Source organism: Solanum tuberosum, unplaced genomic scaffold (assembly GCF_000226075.1).
Source record: "Solanum tuberosum cultivar DM 1-3 516 R44 unplaced genomic scaffold, SolTub_3.0 scf00220, whole genome shotgun sequence".
Classification (NCBI taxonomy): domain Eukaryota; kingdom Viridiplantae; phylum Streptophyta; class Magnoliopsida; order Solanales; family Solanaceae; genus Solanum; species Solanum tuberosum.
This window is the reverse complement of record NW_006239148.1, coordinates 150,698-170,926: the sequence shown is the minus strand read 5'-3', so window position 1 is coordinate 170,926 and position 20,229 is coordinate 150,698. Positions and strand designations below refer to the sequence as shown.

The 20,229-nt window shown below is 34.3% G+C and overlaps 2 protein-coding genes across 2 annotated transcripts; one reads left to right on the top strand and one right to left on the bottom strand.

Annotated features, from left to right (window-relative positions):
- Positions 1 to 3,414: 3,414 nt before the first annotated feature.
- LOC107062388 (replication protein A 70 kDa DNA-binding subunit B-like) lies at positions 3,415 to 5,660 on the bottom strand. Its single transcript, XM_015312966.1, has 7 exons — positions 5,490 to 5,660; positions 5,142 to 5,406; positions 4,976 to 5,060; positions 4,769 to 4,893; positions 4,599 to 4,680; positions 3,993 to 4,163; positions 3,415 to 3,604 (listed from the first exon to the last, which is right to left on the bottom strand). The coding sequence occupies exons 1-7, from the start codon at positions 5,658 to 5,660 to the stop codon at positions 3,415 to 3,417; spliced, it is 1,089 nt and encodes a 362-aa protein (XP_015168452.1).
- Positions 5,661 to 14,959: 9,299 nt separating this feature from the next.
- On the top strand, positions 14,960 to 17,910 carry LOC102595029 (elicitor-responsive protein 1-like). Its single transcript, XM_006356512.2, has 7 exons — positions 14,960 to 15,087; positions 15,173 to 15,277; positions 15,378 to 15,504; positions 15,620 to 15,691; positions 16,894 to 16,939; positions 17,034 to 17,352; positions 17,435 to 17,910. The coding sequence occupies exons 1-7, from the start codon at positions 15,042 to 15,044 to the stop codon at positions 17,470 to 17,472; spliced, it is 753 nt and encodes a 250-aa protein (XP_006356574.1). The 5' UTR covers positions 14,960 to 15,041; the 3' UTR covers positions 17,473 to 17,910.
- Positions 17,911 to 20,229: the final 2,319 nt, after the last annotated feature.

The following is a 20,229-nucleotide window of genomic DNA, read 5'->3' as shown; positions in this document are numbered from 1 at the left end:
AGCTGTTTGGTTGAGGAGGATTCTTGAAGAACTACAATTCAAACAAGAAAAAGCAACTACAATTTTCTGTGACAATAACTCTTCCATTAAGCTATCAAAAAATCTTGTTTTACATAGAAGAAGCAAGCACATTGATATGAAGTATTATTTCTTACGAGATCTCAATAATGAAGGAACAATAGAGTTGCAGCACTGTCGAAGTGAAGATCAGTTGGCAGACATTTTTACTAAACCTCTCAGGTTTCTCACTTTCCAAAATTTGAGGAGGTTGATGGGTATCAACATGGAAGAGCTCAAGAAGCTGAAGTTAAACTGAAGCTTGAAAGCTTTTAGTTTAAGGGAGGGTGTTAGTTTTAATAAGTTATGTTAGGAATAAAATATCTATCGTTATGTTTGTCCTAGTCTTTAGGAAGAAGTTTAAATGTGGGCTGTTGTCAAGTTTTTAGGAGAAAATCTTGGAGTAGTGGTTCCTAATTTTTAGCTTCAGTTTTTCTGCAATGTATCTGTTTTATAAAAGGACTACTGCAAGCAGCGTAATAAAGTAGTCAGGAAAATTCTTTTTCACATACTGCCACTGCTCTACTCCATCTATTTTATGTTCTTTATTTTCTATTAGGGGGCTCACATTCAAACCTCAGAGCATGACAGTAGGTGCATTCTTGTATTTTTTTTCCAGATTATGAGTTCATGTTGTTGTGAACTTCCCATTAGTTACCCCTATAACAGAGAGCCAAATAATATTTAGGAGTGAATGTTATGTATGGTGACACCACTAAATTATATCAAGTTGTTAGTGTAGACTATTTGAGTAAATATACCTCCTTTAGCATTCACCTCGGATATAGCTATACGTTTAATAGATTTTTTTTCCGCTTCTTCACCTGCGGCTCATGAGCGTGCCCATCTTCTATTTGATTTGTTGATGCCACAAATTTTTCAACCCTTCGCAAGGTCTTGTCTACATCCGATAGTATTTTGCGCTTAACCCCTGGTGCCAATGTGACATGATGATGTTAAAATTGTAGTATCTTTAGTTGGTTTGTAAGTTTGATTTTCATGTTAAACAAACATTTTGGTAAGCACACCTCTTGTTTTGGGCTGCTGATTCTGTTGCACTTCCATTTTTAATTGAACTGCCTTCGAGATAATGGTCTCCTGTATGACATTTTGTGAATGTAAAAATTCATTAGTTGAAATTTTGATAGTGTGTGATTATGTAGCACCAAGTTAATTATGTTATGTGTTAAGCCAATATTACCTACTAGAGCAGAATTGGTGGAGGGCGTATAAGCTGTGTAGTTGTCATATTCTATATATGATACAGGAAAGTGTTTATGTAAGATGATAGGGGTACTATAATTCGAATAGCGAAGCAACTAAATCCTATATGAAACAATAGAAACAATATTTGCACAATGTGCTGCCTGGCCTCCTATAGATTACTTAGGTTCAGGTCATATGTTTGAAATATCTGCGTATATAATTATCAAGTGTAACTAATAATTGCATTCTCTATTCCCTACAACCCGAATGGCTTTTAATCTTGTATTACATCTCCTTGCGGCATTTTTTTGTTGGAATGTTCTATGTTTATGTCTTATCATTTAGGATGGTTTGTGGGGTGGCCAAGGGACCAATGAGACAAGTACAATTGTATGCCAGATTTGCGCTCATCAAGTGATGTCTATCATATGTATAATTGGGATCAGTATGGACTCTGTCGTATTACTTTTGAAGCCGTGAACTTAGGGATGGAAATGTATGTTTTACCCCATTATACGATAGACGGACAAATGGAAGATGAAGCCATTGTTTTACTGTCACCATGTGTTTTTATATTTTTCATTATTATGAGAAGCATAATGCATATGCCATTACTGGATGTAGTTCAGAGGGGTAGGATAATCGATCTGTTTATGAATGTGTTAGGAGAATTAAGGGAAACCTACAATTTGTAACTCGCAGTGCGTGATGTCGTTGTGTAAAGTTTTTAGTCTAGCGGTTGTTATCTAATATGAAACCATAACAGAGGAGTGCAAGGGGTAGGATAATCTACCTATTTATGAATGTTTTAGGAGAATTAAGAAAAACTTACAATTTCTAATTCACAGTGCATGATGTTGTTGTGTAAAGTTTTTAGTCTAGCGGGTGTTATTTAATATGAAAGAATAACAGAGGAGTGCACAAATTGATCCTGCGGATGGTTTGTGTAAATGAATGTGTCACTGTTTCTCAATCTTTTGTTATTTTGAACTGATGGAAGTATGGAATGTGACGACTACAATATACTGGAGGATCGTGAGGATCTGGATGAAGGCGTGAAGTTTTGTGAGTTCTTTTTGTCAGGTGGTGCAGTGACGTAGTGTTTTTATCAGGGGTTTGACGAAGTGGTTGCAACGATTGAGGAGGCAACTTTTGGTGTGCAGCGCAAAGGAATCCGAAGGTTGCGATGGTTTAGAGAAGGCGCGTCTGTTGGTTGATGACTTTTGGTGTGCAGCGCAAAGCAACTAGAAAATTGTGAAGGTTTAGAGAAGGCGCATTTGTTGGTTGATGTGTTGCCCCTGTCGGCTGGTTTAGTAACGGTAATGTTCTGGTTAAGCAGGATTCAAGACTTTCAGTATATGGGCCTTTCGTGGAAATCTGGAATGTGATATAATATACTATTTTTACTATTACGTAATTCTAATTGCTTCTTAGCAATTAAAGTGGGAGCTAATAGCTATTAAGGTCATGCAACTTTAGTAATTTATCTAGCAAAATTATTAAATTTAGTTTTTTATTAATAAAATCAGTCAACGTAAGCTTTTATATCCATAAAATCAGTCAATTTAATTTATCAAGAAATTACTTTATTTTAAATAGCATAGTCACGATTTAACGAATGAACAACTAACTGTAGAGATCAATTGCATTATAGATTATATTTTAAATAAAAAATTAGCAAACCGTAACATTAATGAAGTAGTAGTCATTGATCAATTGAAAATCATTAATTAATCTTACTTTGTGTATTGAAAATGATATTATAATGAGCTACTGATTTTGACCTATTTCTTTATTATTATATCATGATATACAAAGTAATTATGTGATTTGTAATAATAATTTTTTGATTTTATTGTCCTAAAGATGTAAGTTTAGTGATTTTCTTGATATAGAGCATTGGTTATTGACTCGTCAACTAATAGTTCTATTTAAGTGCGGCCAAGCAATAATAAGTTTGTTACTAATTTGTCGTTACCCCGTAAAATTGTACCCCCGGGTAAAGTTAGTGTACTTGTAAAAGTAATATCCAACAGAGGCAATATAGACATCTAACAAATATGAATTCACACATAAATAGGTAATAAGATACACTCATTGGTTATACAGTAGAAACCACACATTGTTTAGTTACATAATTCAGAAAGATGTCTATTTTTTATCGACTTTGGGTTTCTTTAGGTTGATTTGGGCGGCTGCATTTGTGGTTTTCTTAGCTCTCTTCCTGTACTTCCTCACTGATTTTACTTCTTTTTCCACAATAATTGGTGCTTCATCTTCCACTTGATGTATTTGTTCAGCAATTAAGCTCCTTCGGGGTTTTGAATCAATCAAATCAATTCTGACAAGGAAGTTGAATTGCTTGTCTTTACTCAACACCAAATTGCGGTAGTTGTGACATTCTTCCTTCTTGATATGATGTAAACAATTGAATATGTTCGTTGGAAGGTTGCCAGTAAGGTACACATGAGACTATGTAAATATGGCGTGACATTCAGTCAACTCTATAAATAAAGTTGATACCTTTACTAAGGTTGATTGTATGTACTCTTGCACATTGAAGCCTAGTAAATATTTAGCCGCTTCAAAAAGTATGACTCGAGCACGTTGTTTTCCACCACACTTCAAGTCGTAAGCAGTATCTTCAAAATAGGGGTAAGAATTCAATATGTCAAGTTTATGTGTTTTGTAAGGAGTAAATGTTTAATGGAGTTTTAACCGAGTCGAACCTCATTTCATATTCTACATCATCAACGTTGCAATTGGTACAAGCTGCAGCCTCTTCTATAACTTTCACTTTCTTGTGGCACGTTTTGCATGACAAATACCATGGCTCATCTTTATTGAGTATGTCTATAATTGTTTCTTTGAACTTGTACATACAATCCTGCAAAGCGCCACTATACCATATTTGTGAAATGTTAAACATACAAATGAATTTTATTTATAGAGGGGTGGAGTATTGATTAGTATGTACCTATGAATCAGCCAACAACCCATTGAGAATATGGACCAACGAACTTCTATATCTCTTCTCATTACCTTACTTGGTGTTACCGTAAATCTTTGTTGTCGGCCTTTATGATTTCACGTTTGTATTTACAATGAGGTTAGTTAACAATGTAAGCCATTTAGAGTGAGGTGTGTTCAGTGCATACGTTTTTTGGATTTATGGTGATATGTAATTGCATAACAATGATAATAGAGGAATTATGTCGTCTTATAGCAATGTTCGATTTAACTTGGCTACAATGGCAAAGTGTAGTTTGAATATTAGTTTTGAAAGTTGGGTTAAAGTAAGAGTGTTGAACAAATTTGTGAATAATGTAATGTACCAGGCTCGAAGGTCGGTTGCTTTTTCAAACATTGGATTGATTAAGACGCTACTCACAGGAATAGTAGAGATTCCAAATCGGCCTAGAATGAGAAAAACATGTTAATGTTAACAAACAGGAGTTATAGTCAGTGTCTATTCGATAAACACCTAGAATAGACTGTTGGATACTTTTATAGATTGAGACTCTAACGTCACATAAGCCGAGTATAGGTTTATCATCTTTAAGATTTTTCAGGAATGCACCGTCATTTTCAGTAAAATCTCCCCAAAGAGCTACACTTGTATGCTCCATCCTAGATTATCAATTAGGAGTGAAAAGTCAGCATACCACCATATCTCTATATAGATGATAGATTATGAATCATCGCAACTTACAACTCATTTGTAACAACTATTTCCCGTCTCTTAGAAGTCGTATTTTGAATGAGGGGATTCACCGAAACTAAGACGCAGATCAAGTCTGGAAATAGCTCATGTAAATTAGTGCTAACACTTACGTAATGGAGCATGAAAATAACAACTTTGACATTTGGATAGTTACCTAGAATAGCACCATTAGGTAATTTATCAGCATCGTCTAATGATGAAAAGCCATTAGAGAATTTCTGTGTTGAAACCTCATGGTCAGTCTCCTTTATGATTGTGTTGTTTGTAAAGGCCAATTCAACTTCTTTATGCACAGAAGAGTAGTTGGGGTTGACACGATCTAAGTGTCCGTTAGCAATGTAGTAACTCTTATTTGGCTTCAAGGAGTCCTTCCCTATTTCGATATGCTTATTAAATAGCATTGCTTGAATCTTTGTCCCCTATTATTAAGCAGGGGGTGGCATAAGTACAACAAACATGAACAATAGTACGATAACGTAAGTAAAAGTGTCAATGTTATTACCTCTTCATCAACTAATATGATAGTTCTGAAAGACCCTTCATGCCTTGAATTCTTGTAAGGTGTTATTGAACCCCTTCGAATAACTAAGATTCTAATCACAATATTAACAGAGCTTTTTGGTATCTGGTTTATCGGTACACTTTGTTTTGCTTGTTCAGATTCAGTCGCCATGTGGGTCGAATCTTGATGATTGCAGGTACCTGAGGAGATGAGTGCAACAATGTTATTTCTGTTTTTTTTTCATAATTGGCAGGAAATTGTATGTAACCAGATGAACGAACAATCGGCATTGTAGGCAGGGGCGGATCTAAGGGTACGGGTAGGGGTGTCATGGCACCCAGTGATTTCAGAAAAAATCTTTGTATATATATGTATATATGTATCAGAAATTAATATATATTAACTTTGCCACCCACTAAACAAAGTGATGAATGGTTCAAGTGGCGAAGGGCATGATATGCCATACGTGCAATGTGAGTTCAAATCTCGTTGGTAGCATTATTTTTTTGTGCACGCAGTGAAGCTTTTTTTTTTCTTTTCTTTTTGTCTTTTTTTTTATTAATGTGTGAAGGGCTTTAGTTTTTTTTCTTCCATTCATTCTTATTTATTTACGATACTTTATTAATTCAAATTGACTCCTTTTCACTGTATTTAATTCTCATTTTTGTTTAACTTTCACTAATTATTGACATATATTATTAAGAATGCATTTAAATAGTAGTTTTTAAAAAATATAAGTTTTAAAAATGATGAATATTATTACTAGAGTTCTTTCAATTTAAAGGTTCTTTCGATCTTCACCGACATTCTTGCTAAGTAAGATGACTAGGTTGAAACTACAATTTTATTCTATCTACTATATATCTGCAACAACACATAAAAGTCAATGGAATATGAATATATTCAGTTAACACTATAAGATGTTTTATACAAGCTCAAATTTTAATGTGAAAAAAAATTGTTTTTCCTCAAAGTCTAAGTGAATAAGGCGTTCAATTCCTAAAAAAAAAATTGAATTGTTTAGTTATCTCTAATCACAGAATATCTAAAAGAAAATATTACTAACATGAATGTTTGATCAATTTATTTATAAAAATCGAAAAAGGATAATAACCCGAATTGTAACCCAAAATTAAAACAACCGACCCGTTTATCTAACTTGAACGATGTGGCACCCAAGACCTCCAAATCCTAGATCTGCCTCTGGTTGTAGGTATGTGAGTCAGAGTTGGGGTGAATGTGATGCATAACAAAGGATAGCAATAAGGTGTAAACAGCGCAACCGTAAGGTTAGAAGTAACATTTATATATATATATATGAAATTTGTAGTTATAAAGGGCAGGTGACTGTATATACATACGCCAACAAATAGCAGACAATGTTATTGTTGCCGCAAGGGGAAGGAACAAAGTGAAGGATTCCATCTGGAATGTGTTTCATATTGCGTTCTTCCAGACTTTGAATTTTTAAACTACTAAGGGAATGTCATATAGAAGGGAATAACTTACAACTTGTTAAATGGCAGAGCAGATGCAAAGAGGTTATGTTTGCGAGTATTATGCGTGCAGGGGAAACAATTAATTTGGTGAAAGAAAAGGTAAGACGTATTAAGGCAGTATTATGAATGAGAGGGTGTGTCGTTTGCATACCTGTGTGTAAACTGTAATTGATGTGTGTTTGATGGGGAAAAGCATTACAATTTCAAAGTTATAAATAGTCGGAAGCGGTGGGGTGCGACTGTTGAGTTTGCTGGATTGAGGTGTTTCTTCATTGCAGAGGAGGTAGAAGTGGTGTCGTTTTCGAATGGGTGTATTTAGAGGCCGAAGAGGTATGTTCAAAGTGTAACAGGGGGAAGTGGCAGTTTCTGCAAATGGGTGTATATAGCGCGGGGTGTTGTAAGGTGGAATAGGGGTAATTTGGTACTTTAACATTTAAGTTAGGAGTTGATGCTTTTAAAGTAACTAGTTTCTGGTAACGTACATTGCATGTTTGTTCTTTATTATTATGATAATAAATTTTCTTATCTATAATAGTTTTGAGTTATTAAATAGAAATATTGGTGGAGGCATGAATGATTTGTTTTTTTTTTTGAGAATTGGTAACATGTCAGGGGTGAAAATTGTTAACCACTAACTAATAATCTCTTTTACTGCTTATATGTTATATTTGAATTCAATTTCTATTATATGCTTTTCTCTTTAAGATTGTTATTCCTTTTTCATATTTAGATCGAAAGATAAATTTTAATGTTGTACATATTTGACTTTTAAGTACTCCTTCATATTAAATTAAATTACTTCATTTGTTAGAATATGTCTTCTTTAGAGATTTCTTTTGCTCGATGTTGTTGAGGGAGAAGCATCAGTTATCCTTTTTACCTTGAAAGCTAGGAGACTAAACCAAAATATAATTTCAACAAGTCATTGTGAAACTAAAGCTATCAAGGAGGCTCTACTTTGTAAAATACACATGCATTAAGTTATTAAAATCTAATTAAAAACAACAATACTCAAATGTTAATCAAATTTATTAAAATTACTCATGCAAAAATTGCGAAATTGTTGGAGAGACATGTCACATACCTCATTTGTATTGGCGCAATTTCTACTAAAAGTTCTATTCAACGGTCTGCAAAAGCATCACCTCTGGTTTATACCTGAGATTAAAAAACTACATCATAAGCTCATAAAACAAAATTTTAGCAGTCTATTTTCATGTGAGAGATCAAACACTTAAACATCAATTTAAGAATATAATTCGAATGATAGCAAAAAAAAAAAAAAAAAAAAAAACTAGATGTAAAGAAATGCTTGAAAGAACATATCATAAGAGTTTTATGCTCTCTAAACCAAATTCAAAAGTACATTATTGTCATTAGAAGACAACGCATGAGAGACTTAATAGGTATAGTGATTTCTTGAAGAGTTAAAAAGTCATTCAACTTTAATGGTGATTTCTTGAAGAGTTATAAAGTCATTCAACTTTAATGGATTCATACTTATAGTATAATTAATTAATTAATTAATATTAATATTAATAATAGTATGATAATGATAATTAAAAAGTTGAAGGGCATTTTCGTAATCCAACTTTAGACTAAGCACCTTCCCACTTATAATATAATATATGATATGATATAGATATGATATGATTATACATATGTTTTCCTTGAAAAATCAAGTGATTTTTTTTTATGTTTGACGTGGGTTGTTTGGCGGTGATTGGTTAGAGTTAATCCAAGTTTTTTTTTTACTTCTAAATTATAAAAGTTAATAAATAGATTTTGCCGATGGTCACCGGAATGTTGGTGATGTAATATAGATGGCTGGCGTGAAAAGGCCCTATCCGCTCTCTCCAGAATACCCGCCTCTCCCTTCATTTCGATGCAAAAAGTGTTGTGTTGCCCCTGTATCCAGATCAAACGAATCCACTTCCTGCAGCAACAAGTGCTCAGTCAATGTAGAAGAGGGAAATGTGCTTAAAAGGTTCTATATCTTACCTGGAAAATTGCTTAGTTCTATTACTGGAGAGGCTAATATTTAGTCATTTGGCATTTTTGCAGAGAAGTTATCTCAAAGTCAAAAGCTCTCAATGGAGATTTTCTCAGATTAGCTCCTCCAGCAGCAGCTTTCTCACATTCTTTAACTGATTAAGCCCCACAATGCCTTCAGCTATTCGACTATGTTCCCTCTCGGGTGAGACTAAAGGACTTAAGCATTTATACTCTTGTTCATGTATTCTGCTTTTTGATCTCGGTTTCACTACCTTCCGAATGTGTTTAATCCACAGGTAGCTGCTGTAGATCATACGCGTCCTTCAGGTCTAAGCCTATCAGTTTAACAACCCATCCTCGGATTCATCCAATCTGCAAAGGTGCAGATTGATCGAGAAGGAACTCGTGGAAGTGACTTTCATACTGAAGTAGAAGGAAATGTTGATTTGGAACTGAAGTTATAGAAGTTTGTCAATGCCATATGTTTGTGATGTCCTGGTGTGTAAGGCTCGCGTTAGAGGTGTGTGTGCAGGGCTTTAATTCTTTTACATGATAGACAACGTTGTTTCGAATGATTGTCCTACCATTTATAGGGATAGTTTGTAGATAAAACTTCATATGCATGTTGTTGCATGAAAAACATTGTGAAAATGTGAATCACAGAAGAGAGGTTTTCATTAGCCTCGAGGCTCCGCTTTTTAGTTGAGTTTTTTTTATTTTTTCAGTTGTAATAATCAATGATTTTTATAAAATATGGAGATTTGGCGTTCTGCTTGATCTTGCTAGGTTCATGTAGTGAGGCTGTGTTGCAAACTTTGGACCTAAATTCTTATCATGAATTGTGTGACCATCTCATCTAAAAGTACAAGTCGTTAAAGAAAACACACGTCTAATTACTTAATTATGTCTTCAACACACCCTCTTACGTGTAAACCTGATTCCTTTTTATGGGTCAAGTACATGAAAAATATATTTGAGAATGGGTGGTGGCCAGTGAGACTTGATTCCAAGACCTCTATCTATCGTGGTGCAATATTGAATTGTGTGGTCACCATCGCACACTTCTAATCTCTTGATTGCGTTTTTAAGATGTTGACTCCCTTGGTTTCTTCCTTTGTTTACTTCGTTAAATATTGAATGCCCTTAATGAAAATCATGACTCTTTCATTGGGTTATGTCACTCATTATCGCAATGTGATAGTTAACAATAATTCTCAAAAAGGCTAGAAATCACAATAGAGCCAACATGTTCAAGCTTTTTTTGTTAAACGAGGAAGTCATAAGATAGTTGGTCGTACCTAATGCGTCCATTGATTTACGACTCTTGTTTTAAGCCGGAGAAAGAGACCACAAAAGCCATGGCTTGGATATCTTTCCCAAACCTTTTACCCACTTACTATGTAAAAGAGTCATTATTTTCATTAGCATCGTTAGTTGGTACCCCGTTGCATTTGGATATGACCACAATCAATAAAACTCGACGTAGTTGTACAAAGGTAAAACTTTTAATGAACCTAATCGCTAATCTTCCTGAACATGTTTGAATGAGAATTCAGGAGCAATAAGGACAATATATATGGATTAATATTCAAATACGATTATTTACCTAAATATTGCAGGGAATGCAAATTAAACTACAAGGCCACAATATTTATGAATGCAAAGTGATCCATGAAGATGATATAAGAGAGTAAAGATAGCAACAATACCAGACAGAAAGGGCTCAATGACCAGGCTTTTAAGGAGAGACAGATGGATTATATTATTTCTAATGGCATATATAGGGAGAAAAATCAAGGAACACAACAACAATAATCAGATAATAAAATAAATGTTAATTCCAGTCTAAAAGGGGTGGTTATGACCCCCATCTATAACGATCTGGTTGACAACAATAATGATGCACAAGACAATGAGATAGAATGCAAACAAGAGAACTCCATGACTAATAAGGGTTGGGTTGAATATAGTTTTCAAAACCAAATTAAAGCAAGTAGTTTATGACACGGAGAAGGAAATTGAAAAGTCTTCTAATCGAATTGATGACAGTCAACCAACTAATATCATAGAAGGAACTGCATGCATCTAATATAGGGGAGCATGAAATTAAAGAAATGGAGAACAACAATATATTGAGGATGCGAATGAAATGGAGAAAGAAACTACATATCCTGAAAGACATGTCTCAATTTCAGATACTCTTGTAATTGGTGGTCAACACCAGGCAATGAAATGGCTAACGTGACTTTATAAATCCGTGGACAAGTAGCTGCTACTTATAGGAAAAAGTACTCTCCTTTGAAAACTCTTAATGATATTGTCTCTCACTAGGGCAATACAAGAATCCTGATCAACAAGTAGCGAAAAAAAGATAGTAAAAGACAATTAGGAGGAATTTAATAAGAAAATTGGAAACAAGTAGCTAAAGAAGAAGACTTGTCTCCCCAGTCTTTGGGTAGTTCTAACTCTTTACACTCTACCAGAATCATGCCACTATTCTTAAATGAGGTTAAAAACCTCTTCTAAAATATTAGGTCTTTTAATACTCATCAGGTCTTTTATAGAATTTAAATCTTACACACACATTATAAGTTTATATCGAATGTTCTTATTCAGTGGTAGATCCACGATTTAAAGGTACGTCATGGCTGCTCACTTCCTTTAATGTAAAGTCGCTTGCCAAAAAGGATTTCCTTCTAAAGTTTACAAGTATTTTTACAGTTTAGTTAGTAAATGAAATATGAAAAATAAAGAGTGGAAAAAGGGATAAGACACAAGTACCCCCTAGACTATAACCGAAATCTCAGAGATACACCTTAACTAAACTAATGTCCTATTACCCCTCCGAACTTATTGTTTTTGTAATTTTGTACACCTTTTGTCTTACTGGCACACTCCGTGACTCCACGCAATTGAGTTGCGTGAGAGATATTTGGATGCCACGTAAGCCAAAAAGGTGCACAAAATTACAAAAAAAATGAGTTCAGGGGTGTAATAGGACCTTAGTTTAGTTAAGGTGTGTCTCTGAGATTTCAGTCATAGTCTAAGGGGGTACTTGTACATTTCCCGTGGAAAAATAATAAATTGAAAAAAAGATAGTAAATAAATAGCAGTGAAAAGGTACAAAAAGAAGAGTAAATATGTAAGAAAATAATTTCACTTTACCTTTTTTCAATTAAAAAAAAGACTTTGGTTATGCTAGGATTCGAACCCTCACACATCAAGGGTATTATCACAAATCAAGGGTATTATCACAAACTTCTTCAGCTTGAGAGCCAAAGAACCCATTTGCCATTTGTTTAATGGGTGCTCACAAATACATTATATCAAATTTTCAATATTTTCTATATGCATATACAAAATTTCTATCGATGTCAATAAGTGCTCGAGCACCCAATACAAATATATATGGATTTGCCTCTGTTCATATGGACCTCTTTCAAGATACTAGACATATCCAAAAATATAAGAAGTGATTAGGAGTGAAACATGTAAATTTTTAATCTAAATGGGAAGCTTTGATTCTTTGTGGAAGATGAGATCAATGTAGTCATCTTGCAAGATTTAGAATAACATATTATCATGAAGTTGACTTTTCAAACAAATGGTGAAGTTCTTATAGCCATGCTAGTTTATGCTAATAAATGTGGAGTAATGGATATATATATGGTTAATAAAAATAATTTAATCATAATAAATCTTCTAAAGTAATTAGATTGAGTAACATTAATTTGGAGAATTCATATAATCGACAAAATTTTAATGGGACAAGGCAGAGGAACATTTAAACATAAATAGGGCAGGTAGGGCGAGCTTGAGAAATGAGAGTAAGGTGTTCATTTAAATCTTCTTTGGTGGAAAATTTCTCTTATATTATATACGTAAGATTAATAATACTTTTGGATTCTCTAGTGTGTTTATTTTTTAATATTTTAAATCTTCTTAATGAAAATCTCAAGTTCCCCACAAAATACATGATGATACAAAGAAATTTAAATTTTAAAAAGACAAGGCATATTACCGGTTACTCGATTAATATTTTAAAAAAATAGTCTTGCCTGACTAAATTAAAGTTGTTGCAACACTCAATTTCTAGGTCGCCATATTCAACTTTTAGTTTTCTATCTACTTCTATTTTTTGCAAATTCAATCAAATATGTGATAGGAACATTACGACTGATTCTTTTTCGCATTAATTAACAATCCTTTATTTTTTTTGCTTAGTTTGGATACTAATTGTTTTGGTTTTTACTCTCAATTAAGTAGCATCCTCAGTTGAATGATTACTTCACACAACTTTTATTGATGCAATCTCCTTAATCTGAAGCTTACTAACTTTGTGTGTCTACTATGAGTACAAGGACTTCCTTGTAGGTGTCATATACTTTTATTTTGTGCATGTCAATAACATTGCTTGGGTCGTAAAAACGTTGATACAACATTGATACATAAAAAAATTGGGTGCACTCACGATAACTCTGATTATAGTGCAAGTCGATATGCCACAAACCCAACTCTCTTGAGAATTGGATAGGGACCAATATACTTGGGGCTAAGTTTTCCTTTTCTATCCAAATGCATGATGCGTTCATTAGTGACTCTTGAAATACACAAAGACAACTTCTTCAGACTTTACTTCTGAATATAATTTCTAGTAACTCACAGCTATTTTAAATCATTTCTAAAATAATTTTTATTTTATTTAAAGTATCATGAAATATTTTTCGACTACATAAATTGTAAATCACTAATTTCAAACCAACCTATATGTATGACATCATCTTTCATAGAATGTGTCAAACATTGTCATTTGAATACTTGTTCAATAAGTACAATTGCACCAAATTGCTAGGAATGTTGTAAAAGTAAACTCACGATGACTCGTCTACTATCCATATTCTCATATGCATGGGGTGATGTCCTATACATAGTTGATTATCTGTATACTCTTCGTCAGGGGTAACGTAATTGAATTCATTGTATTTTTATGTGGACAATAAATTTATATCAAATTTATTTAACTTATAATAAATAGCAGATATGAACATATAATTTTTAACAATAACATGTTGAAAATTACCAACAAAGGTTATGGTGGAGTGATACGTACTCATTCATCCTTAACTAAGAGGTTTCGAGTTTGAGTTTCCTTAGAAACGAAATCACCTTAGTTAGGGAGCGGTTTATCCCCCAATGTGGGACTTTCCAGCGCGAATAGGGACGGAGCTATACCTAGTTAAGGGACGTCAGATGAACAACCTTTGTCGGAAATTTTTGCGAGTTCATTTGTTAAATACCTATATTTTTGGATATATATTGATACTGAACACCCTTGACATAGTAAAAACAAATAGCCTAATGGTTAAGGCGGTTCAAATCTGCCTAGAGGCCTGGGTTCTCGAGCCCAAACTTAGGCATTTTTTTTTAGTTCTATTTTAAGTTAAAAAATAGAACAGAAGTCATAGTTCCGTTTTGATAATTTAACGAACAAGGTTTATTTTTTTACTTGTTCTAAAGTATGAACACCCCTAACGAAAATTCTGACTCCGCCACTAGGCGTGAATCCGAATTTAAGCGGACTCCAATGTGGGTATCGAACATCAGGTGGAAAACCAAAAAAAAAGAAAGTTCAAAGCTAAAATTTTAAAAAGTTGAACTCATAAACTTTAAATTTTGAATCTGACTCTATTCCTCGCATACTTTGTCCTTTGTCCTTTGTCCTCACCATATGTTTCTTGACTTGTAAGAGATAAAATTGTCTATTTTAGATTTTTAGAATTACGACAGACATATATTAAGAACTAAAAATTATCCATTGTAAATGTTTTAGTCGTTGACGCTATCAACTTACAACGCGCATTCTCTTGTCTGGTCAACCAAATAGTTTTAGTTAAATTAACCGAGTTTTTTCTTTTTATATAAGTCAAAGAAATGAACACGAAACCTCCTATTGGTTGATTTGTTTTCCTTATAAAGTAGAAACCCTCCTTATTTTTTCTCTCTGCTAATTTTAAACCCAAATTCCTCCTCATTGTCGTCTCTGTCTTCTTCTACGTCTATGTCGATACCATATGGCATCCAAGGCCAACTCCTTGAAGTTACTGGTACGAACTTCATTCAACTATAGCAAAAATACTGAGATTTTATGAATTACTTTTCATTATTTGCTTTGAATTCTCGTGTTTGTAGTTGTTGCTTGTAATAAATTGAAGGATACTGAATGGATTTCAAGGCAAGATCCGTATGTTTGCCTTGAATACGGCAGTTCTAAATTCCGTACTCGTACATGTACAGGTACAAATTGAAGGCTACTGAATGGATTTATATCAGTTTACTTTCATTTTTAGTGAATTTTGATGTGATTCATGCTGTTGTTCTGCTATTTTTTATGTAGATGGTGGAAAAAACCCTACGTTTCAAGAGAAATTTGTGTTTACGCTCATTGAAGGGTTGCGAGAGATCAACGTTGTTGTGTGGAATAGCAATACTGTTAATTCAGATGATTTGATAGGGAACGGAAAGTAAATCTCAATTCGTTATCTCTTGACTAATTTGGAATTGTTGCTTAGTTGATTGAATGATCTACTTAGTTTGTTAGTTGAGTGTTAATCCTTAAATTACTTAATTTAATTCTAGGGTTCAACTACAGAAGGTTCTCTCACAGGGATTTGATGATACTGCTTGGCCACTTCAGACGAAGAAGGGCAGGTAAATTGATAAAAGCAACTTCTACATTGTTCATTTCTAGATGAATTTGCTATGGTCTTTCTTTTACGGCGAGAATTGTGTTTATGGTCCTTCTTAGTTTGAATTTGTGTCGTTTGTTGCTTGTATGTATGACAATCTTCTACATTGTGCTTCCACTCTTTCATGTGACATTAATATGACAATTTGCGACACCAAGGTCTGGGACGTATGGTTATGATGTGATTCTTCACATTCATCACTAAAGTTCTTCATTTCATCATTATTGATTAACATAGACCTGTCTATAACTAGCCATCAACTTACTTCCGGATAGTGATGCAGGTGGAACTTAGGCTTTTATAAGCTATCTGTATTCTGTACAAGTGTTGAAATTTTTTTTGTTCAACTTTCTCCCCGTTAATTGTCTACTTCTGGTTGTCCTAGCGGAGTCATGGATCAGCTCTTTCTACCAAGAGCCTTATAGACCTTTAGACATACTAGACACAATTGGGTCACATGTTGTCTTCAAGTTGGGTGAAGAGTTAGGGGTAGTTGAGGTTCAATAAGAGTCAGCACACAAGTACTAATACTGGTGGATTCATGGGGCTATAAAGATTTTTTCTTGATAGTATTTGTGAAGTCATTGGAGAAGAATGAAGAGAGCAGTTGTTTTCAACACTTGTGTATTCCTAATGTGAATTAAAAGATATTTTGGCATGTGTATGTATTTTTAGGTAAGGAAAGGAATAAGAAGAAACATCGTGTCTTCATTCTTCTTATAGGAAAAAGCAGAAGAAAACCAAAAACTGTTTTATGTTTAGATCTTATGTCTTTCTTTTCTTGATGGCTGAAAAATTGCTCTACTTTGACCTCACCTGTCTGGGACCTCAATGTTTCACTTCTGTTTTATTTTAAGCGTTACACTTAGTTTAAGCATCAAGGGGTGTATACACAAATTCCTTTACAAATCTAGGAAAGAATCTCCTGTATTTCTAGGTAACTCAAGGACGCCTTGTGTGATTAACACAAACATTGATAGATTTGTCTGTACATATCTCTACAGTTAATAAAGTTAATTTGAACTGTGTGAACCTAAGTTTATAATAAAGTAGTTTTGTGAAATTGTCTTGGGCTCTTTTGGACTGGATGTTTGGGGTAGGGTTGTAATGAATGAAATCTCATTGTGTAACAGAAGTACTTTGGCTTGTATATTTCATTTACAGGCATGCAGGAGAAGTTCGACTAATAATGCACTATGCAAATGCCAATGTAAGTGCCGCCGTCTTTTCTTAGAATTTCTTCCTTGCTCCCCACCCCAAAAATCTTTTAATGTCTTTAACACGAATTTCTCTTTTACTTCCAGAAGCCAGCAACAAGCCATGCTCAATCAGGCCCTCCATATGTAACACCAACTCCTGGATCATATCCATATTCAGTAGCTCCACCACATGTAGCTTCTCACCCACCACCTTCTGGCTATCCAGCACCATCTCCTTATTCCACAGCCCCGCCTCCTTCAGCATATTATCCAGCTTCTCCTTATCCCACAGTCCCACCCCCTTCAGCAGCATATCATACAGCATCTCCTTATCCCCCTCAATCGGCTGCTTATCCTTCACCTTACTCATCAGCTGCATATCCGCCTCAGCCTTATCCACCACAGGGTTATTCTTATCCTCCAGGTAAATCTTGTAAGATGTGAATTTCGTACTCTCCCCTGGCATGTCAATTAGGGTTAACTATATACTTTTGTTGTCTTGCCAGGTCAATACCCTGGAGCCTATCCTCCACGATCACATTGATGCTATGTTCTTAAATGCTTGGACAAGTATTGTGCACAAACAAGTACTGGCTGAATTTTCATTTATTAGTGTGGTCTCATATCTGTCTGGTATTGAAATTTCAGGACTTCTCCATGACCTGTTTGTGATTGCTATGCTGAAACTGTTTATTATTTGATGAATCTGGAAATTATTCAAACGAAGCTTATGTTTTGTGCCTGTACTATATAGGAGTATTCCCAAGCGAAATGTACAAATTTTTTCTTGTCAGATAGGCTCCACCGGCTTTTGTATGTGCCTCATAGCCAAATGTGGAATCACATGATGATCATTCTTTTTTACATGGAACACTTTAGATTGTACTTATGTGATTTTTACATCCTGTTAGAATTGTTGATATGCCAGTTTTTTGTAAGTTGAACAAAACATATATATTTTTGGGAATCTTGCCTCTTGGCCACTGAATTTGAATTAAACAAATAAGGTTTTAGTTTTTTTAATATTCTGTTGGGAAGTAACTTGCTTAGTAGTTTGATTGGTTGAGAATACCTTCAAATGCTATGAACTTCTCTTGGATGCTTATAGAAGTACTTCTGCCTGATGAGTACTATTTTTGCCATTCTCAACTTCTGTTTTACTTCGAGCAACAATGTATCAAAAATTAAGTGTACAAAGAAATAAGATAAGGACTTGAGTAGCAACACATATTGTTATATCAAAAGTAGAAGCCTAATTAGACTTGGTTCATAAGTTGGTTATTTTACCAAGGACGGTCAGCTCATCATCGATACTAGAAAAGGAACCTAGAATTACTAAGCCACCTAATAAGAGAGGACTCCTCTCAAATACAAAGTATCTAGAGAGTCATAGATAAGAGTCTCTCCCCTTATAAAATTAAAAAAAGAGGATCTACTAGAAATAAGACATGTTAAAAGAAGCTATTACTTAACACAAGAACAGCCTAGATGAAAAGGATAAAGTATCAAAAGGAGGTACATATGTATTTGCACCAAAGCTTGGAAATGGATCAAGTGTGAATAAATCATCCTAGTTGGATTTTATGTTTGATAGCGACCGTGTTATACTTCTTAACCGGAGGTGTAATTTGAGCGCATTAGTAATTTAGTTGATTGATGGTTTCCATGAATACTTATAAGGCATTATAATTCCAAGTATAGATTCTCCTCTTTTTCCACCATGTAAGCCTCTTGACGACGATCGAAAGATCTTCTAATCATCTTAGACGGATCTCTTGTTGAGTGAGAATAATATAACAAATTTCTCCAATTATGCAAGGATCGGCTTCGTTGATTATCCGTTAGATCTGTCCTTAAAAGACTATTCATTGAATCACGATCGCTCACATTAAGCACAATAAAACTAGTAAAATGAGTAGGCAAGTTACTCAATTTTCAACAAAACTAATTAAAGAACAAATAAATAAAAGCAATGTTAGATGTATTTTAGTTCTTGAAAAAACACAATTAGTAGACAAAATTAATGTATAATAAATTCGAGTGATTGAAACTTAATGTATATTTCCTATTTCATATGGGAAGTTAAAGTTTATTGTATTTGGGGAGTTCAATAAATTGTATTACTTTTGATTTTATTTTTTGCTTTTAAATTCATTGGTTGATACTTGAAACATAAAGTAAAAGTTCAAAGGCATTGAGAATATATAATATTATATCATAAACATAATTTAGATGGAGAATTTTTTTCCTATTTTCTTTCTATACCAAAATATAACGAGTCCAATTCAATTGGAACTTGACAAACTATCTAGTCTAGCTATTTTCGTTTCTCTGCCACAAATGCGATGTACTCTGAGAAGACAATAACCTATTCTTGTTTTGGTCTCTAGGAACTATGTTACCTTTACAAGAAGGTGCCCAAGTATCTGCACAACTATCCATAAAACCCAACACATATTCTAGGCAGAGTTGCATAATCAAAGTCAAAAGAACTACTTTTATTTTTTTCCTTTTCCAAGCTGCTCTTTTTGTTTCCCCCCTAAGGTGGTGTATCAACATCACCGTTAATAATAGTTTTGCTTTCTTGCGCTTGCCACTTGTTTTCAGGAAATAATCCACCTTATTTCTTTACCTAAATTTATCCCCAGTCATCGGCTCAATATAGTATCTCTCAACAATCCCTGTAGTGGCTCCAGTGGTACGAATCTTTATTTCAAACCTCCAATTCTCTGACAACTACTTTGGTCTATCTAGATTCACAGGACGCATATGCGTAATCTTCCTCTGAATCTGCAACTTACTCAGAGTTACATTGGACACCTTTCCTTCATTAGGTACATCACCTTTATTTAGTGTGGTGTTCTCTACTGTAACATCCAACACAACATCAATGCAGGTTCCCGACGGCAACAACGAGTCCGAAGGTATATCATCATTGCATAGGTCATGTCTGGTAACAATTATCCATGGGATGGAAGAGACAACGGCATCGACCTTAGTCATCGAACGAAGCTTTAAAAGAGTCAATGTGGAGAAAAAGTCCATTATTAATTTTTCAAATAATGAACTCTTTCTCCACATTGAGTCTTTCAAAGCTTCCTCCGATGACTAAGGCCAATGCTGCAGTCTCTTCCATCCTTTCGTTAATTGTTACCGATGACAACTTGTGCAATGATGGTATACCTCCGGACCTATTGTTGTCGTCAGGAACCTGCATTGATGTTGAGTTGGATGTTAGGGTAGAGACAGCCACACTAAACAAATGTGATGTATTTAATGAAGGAAAGGTGTTTGATGTAAC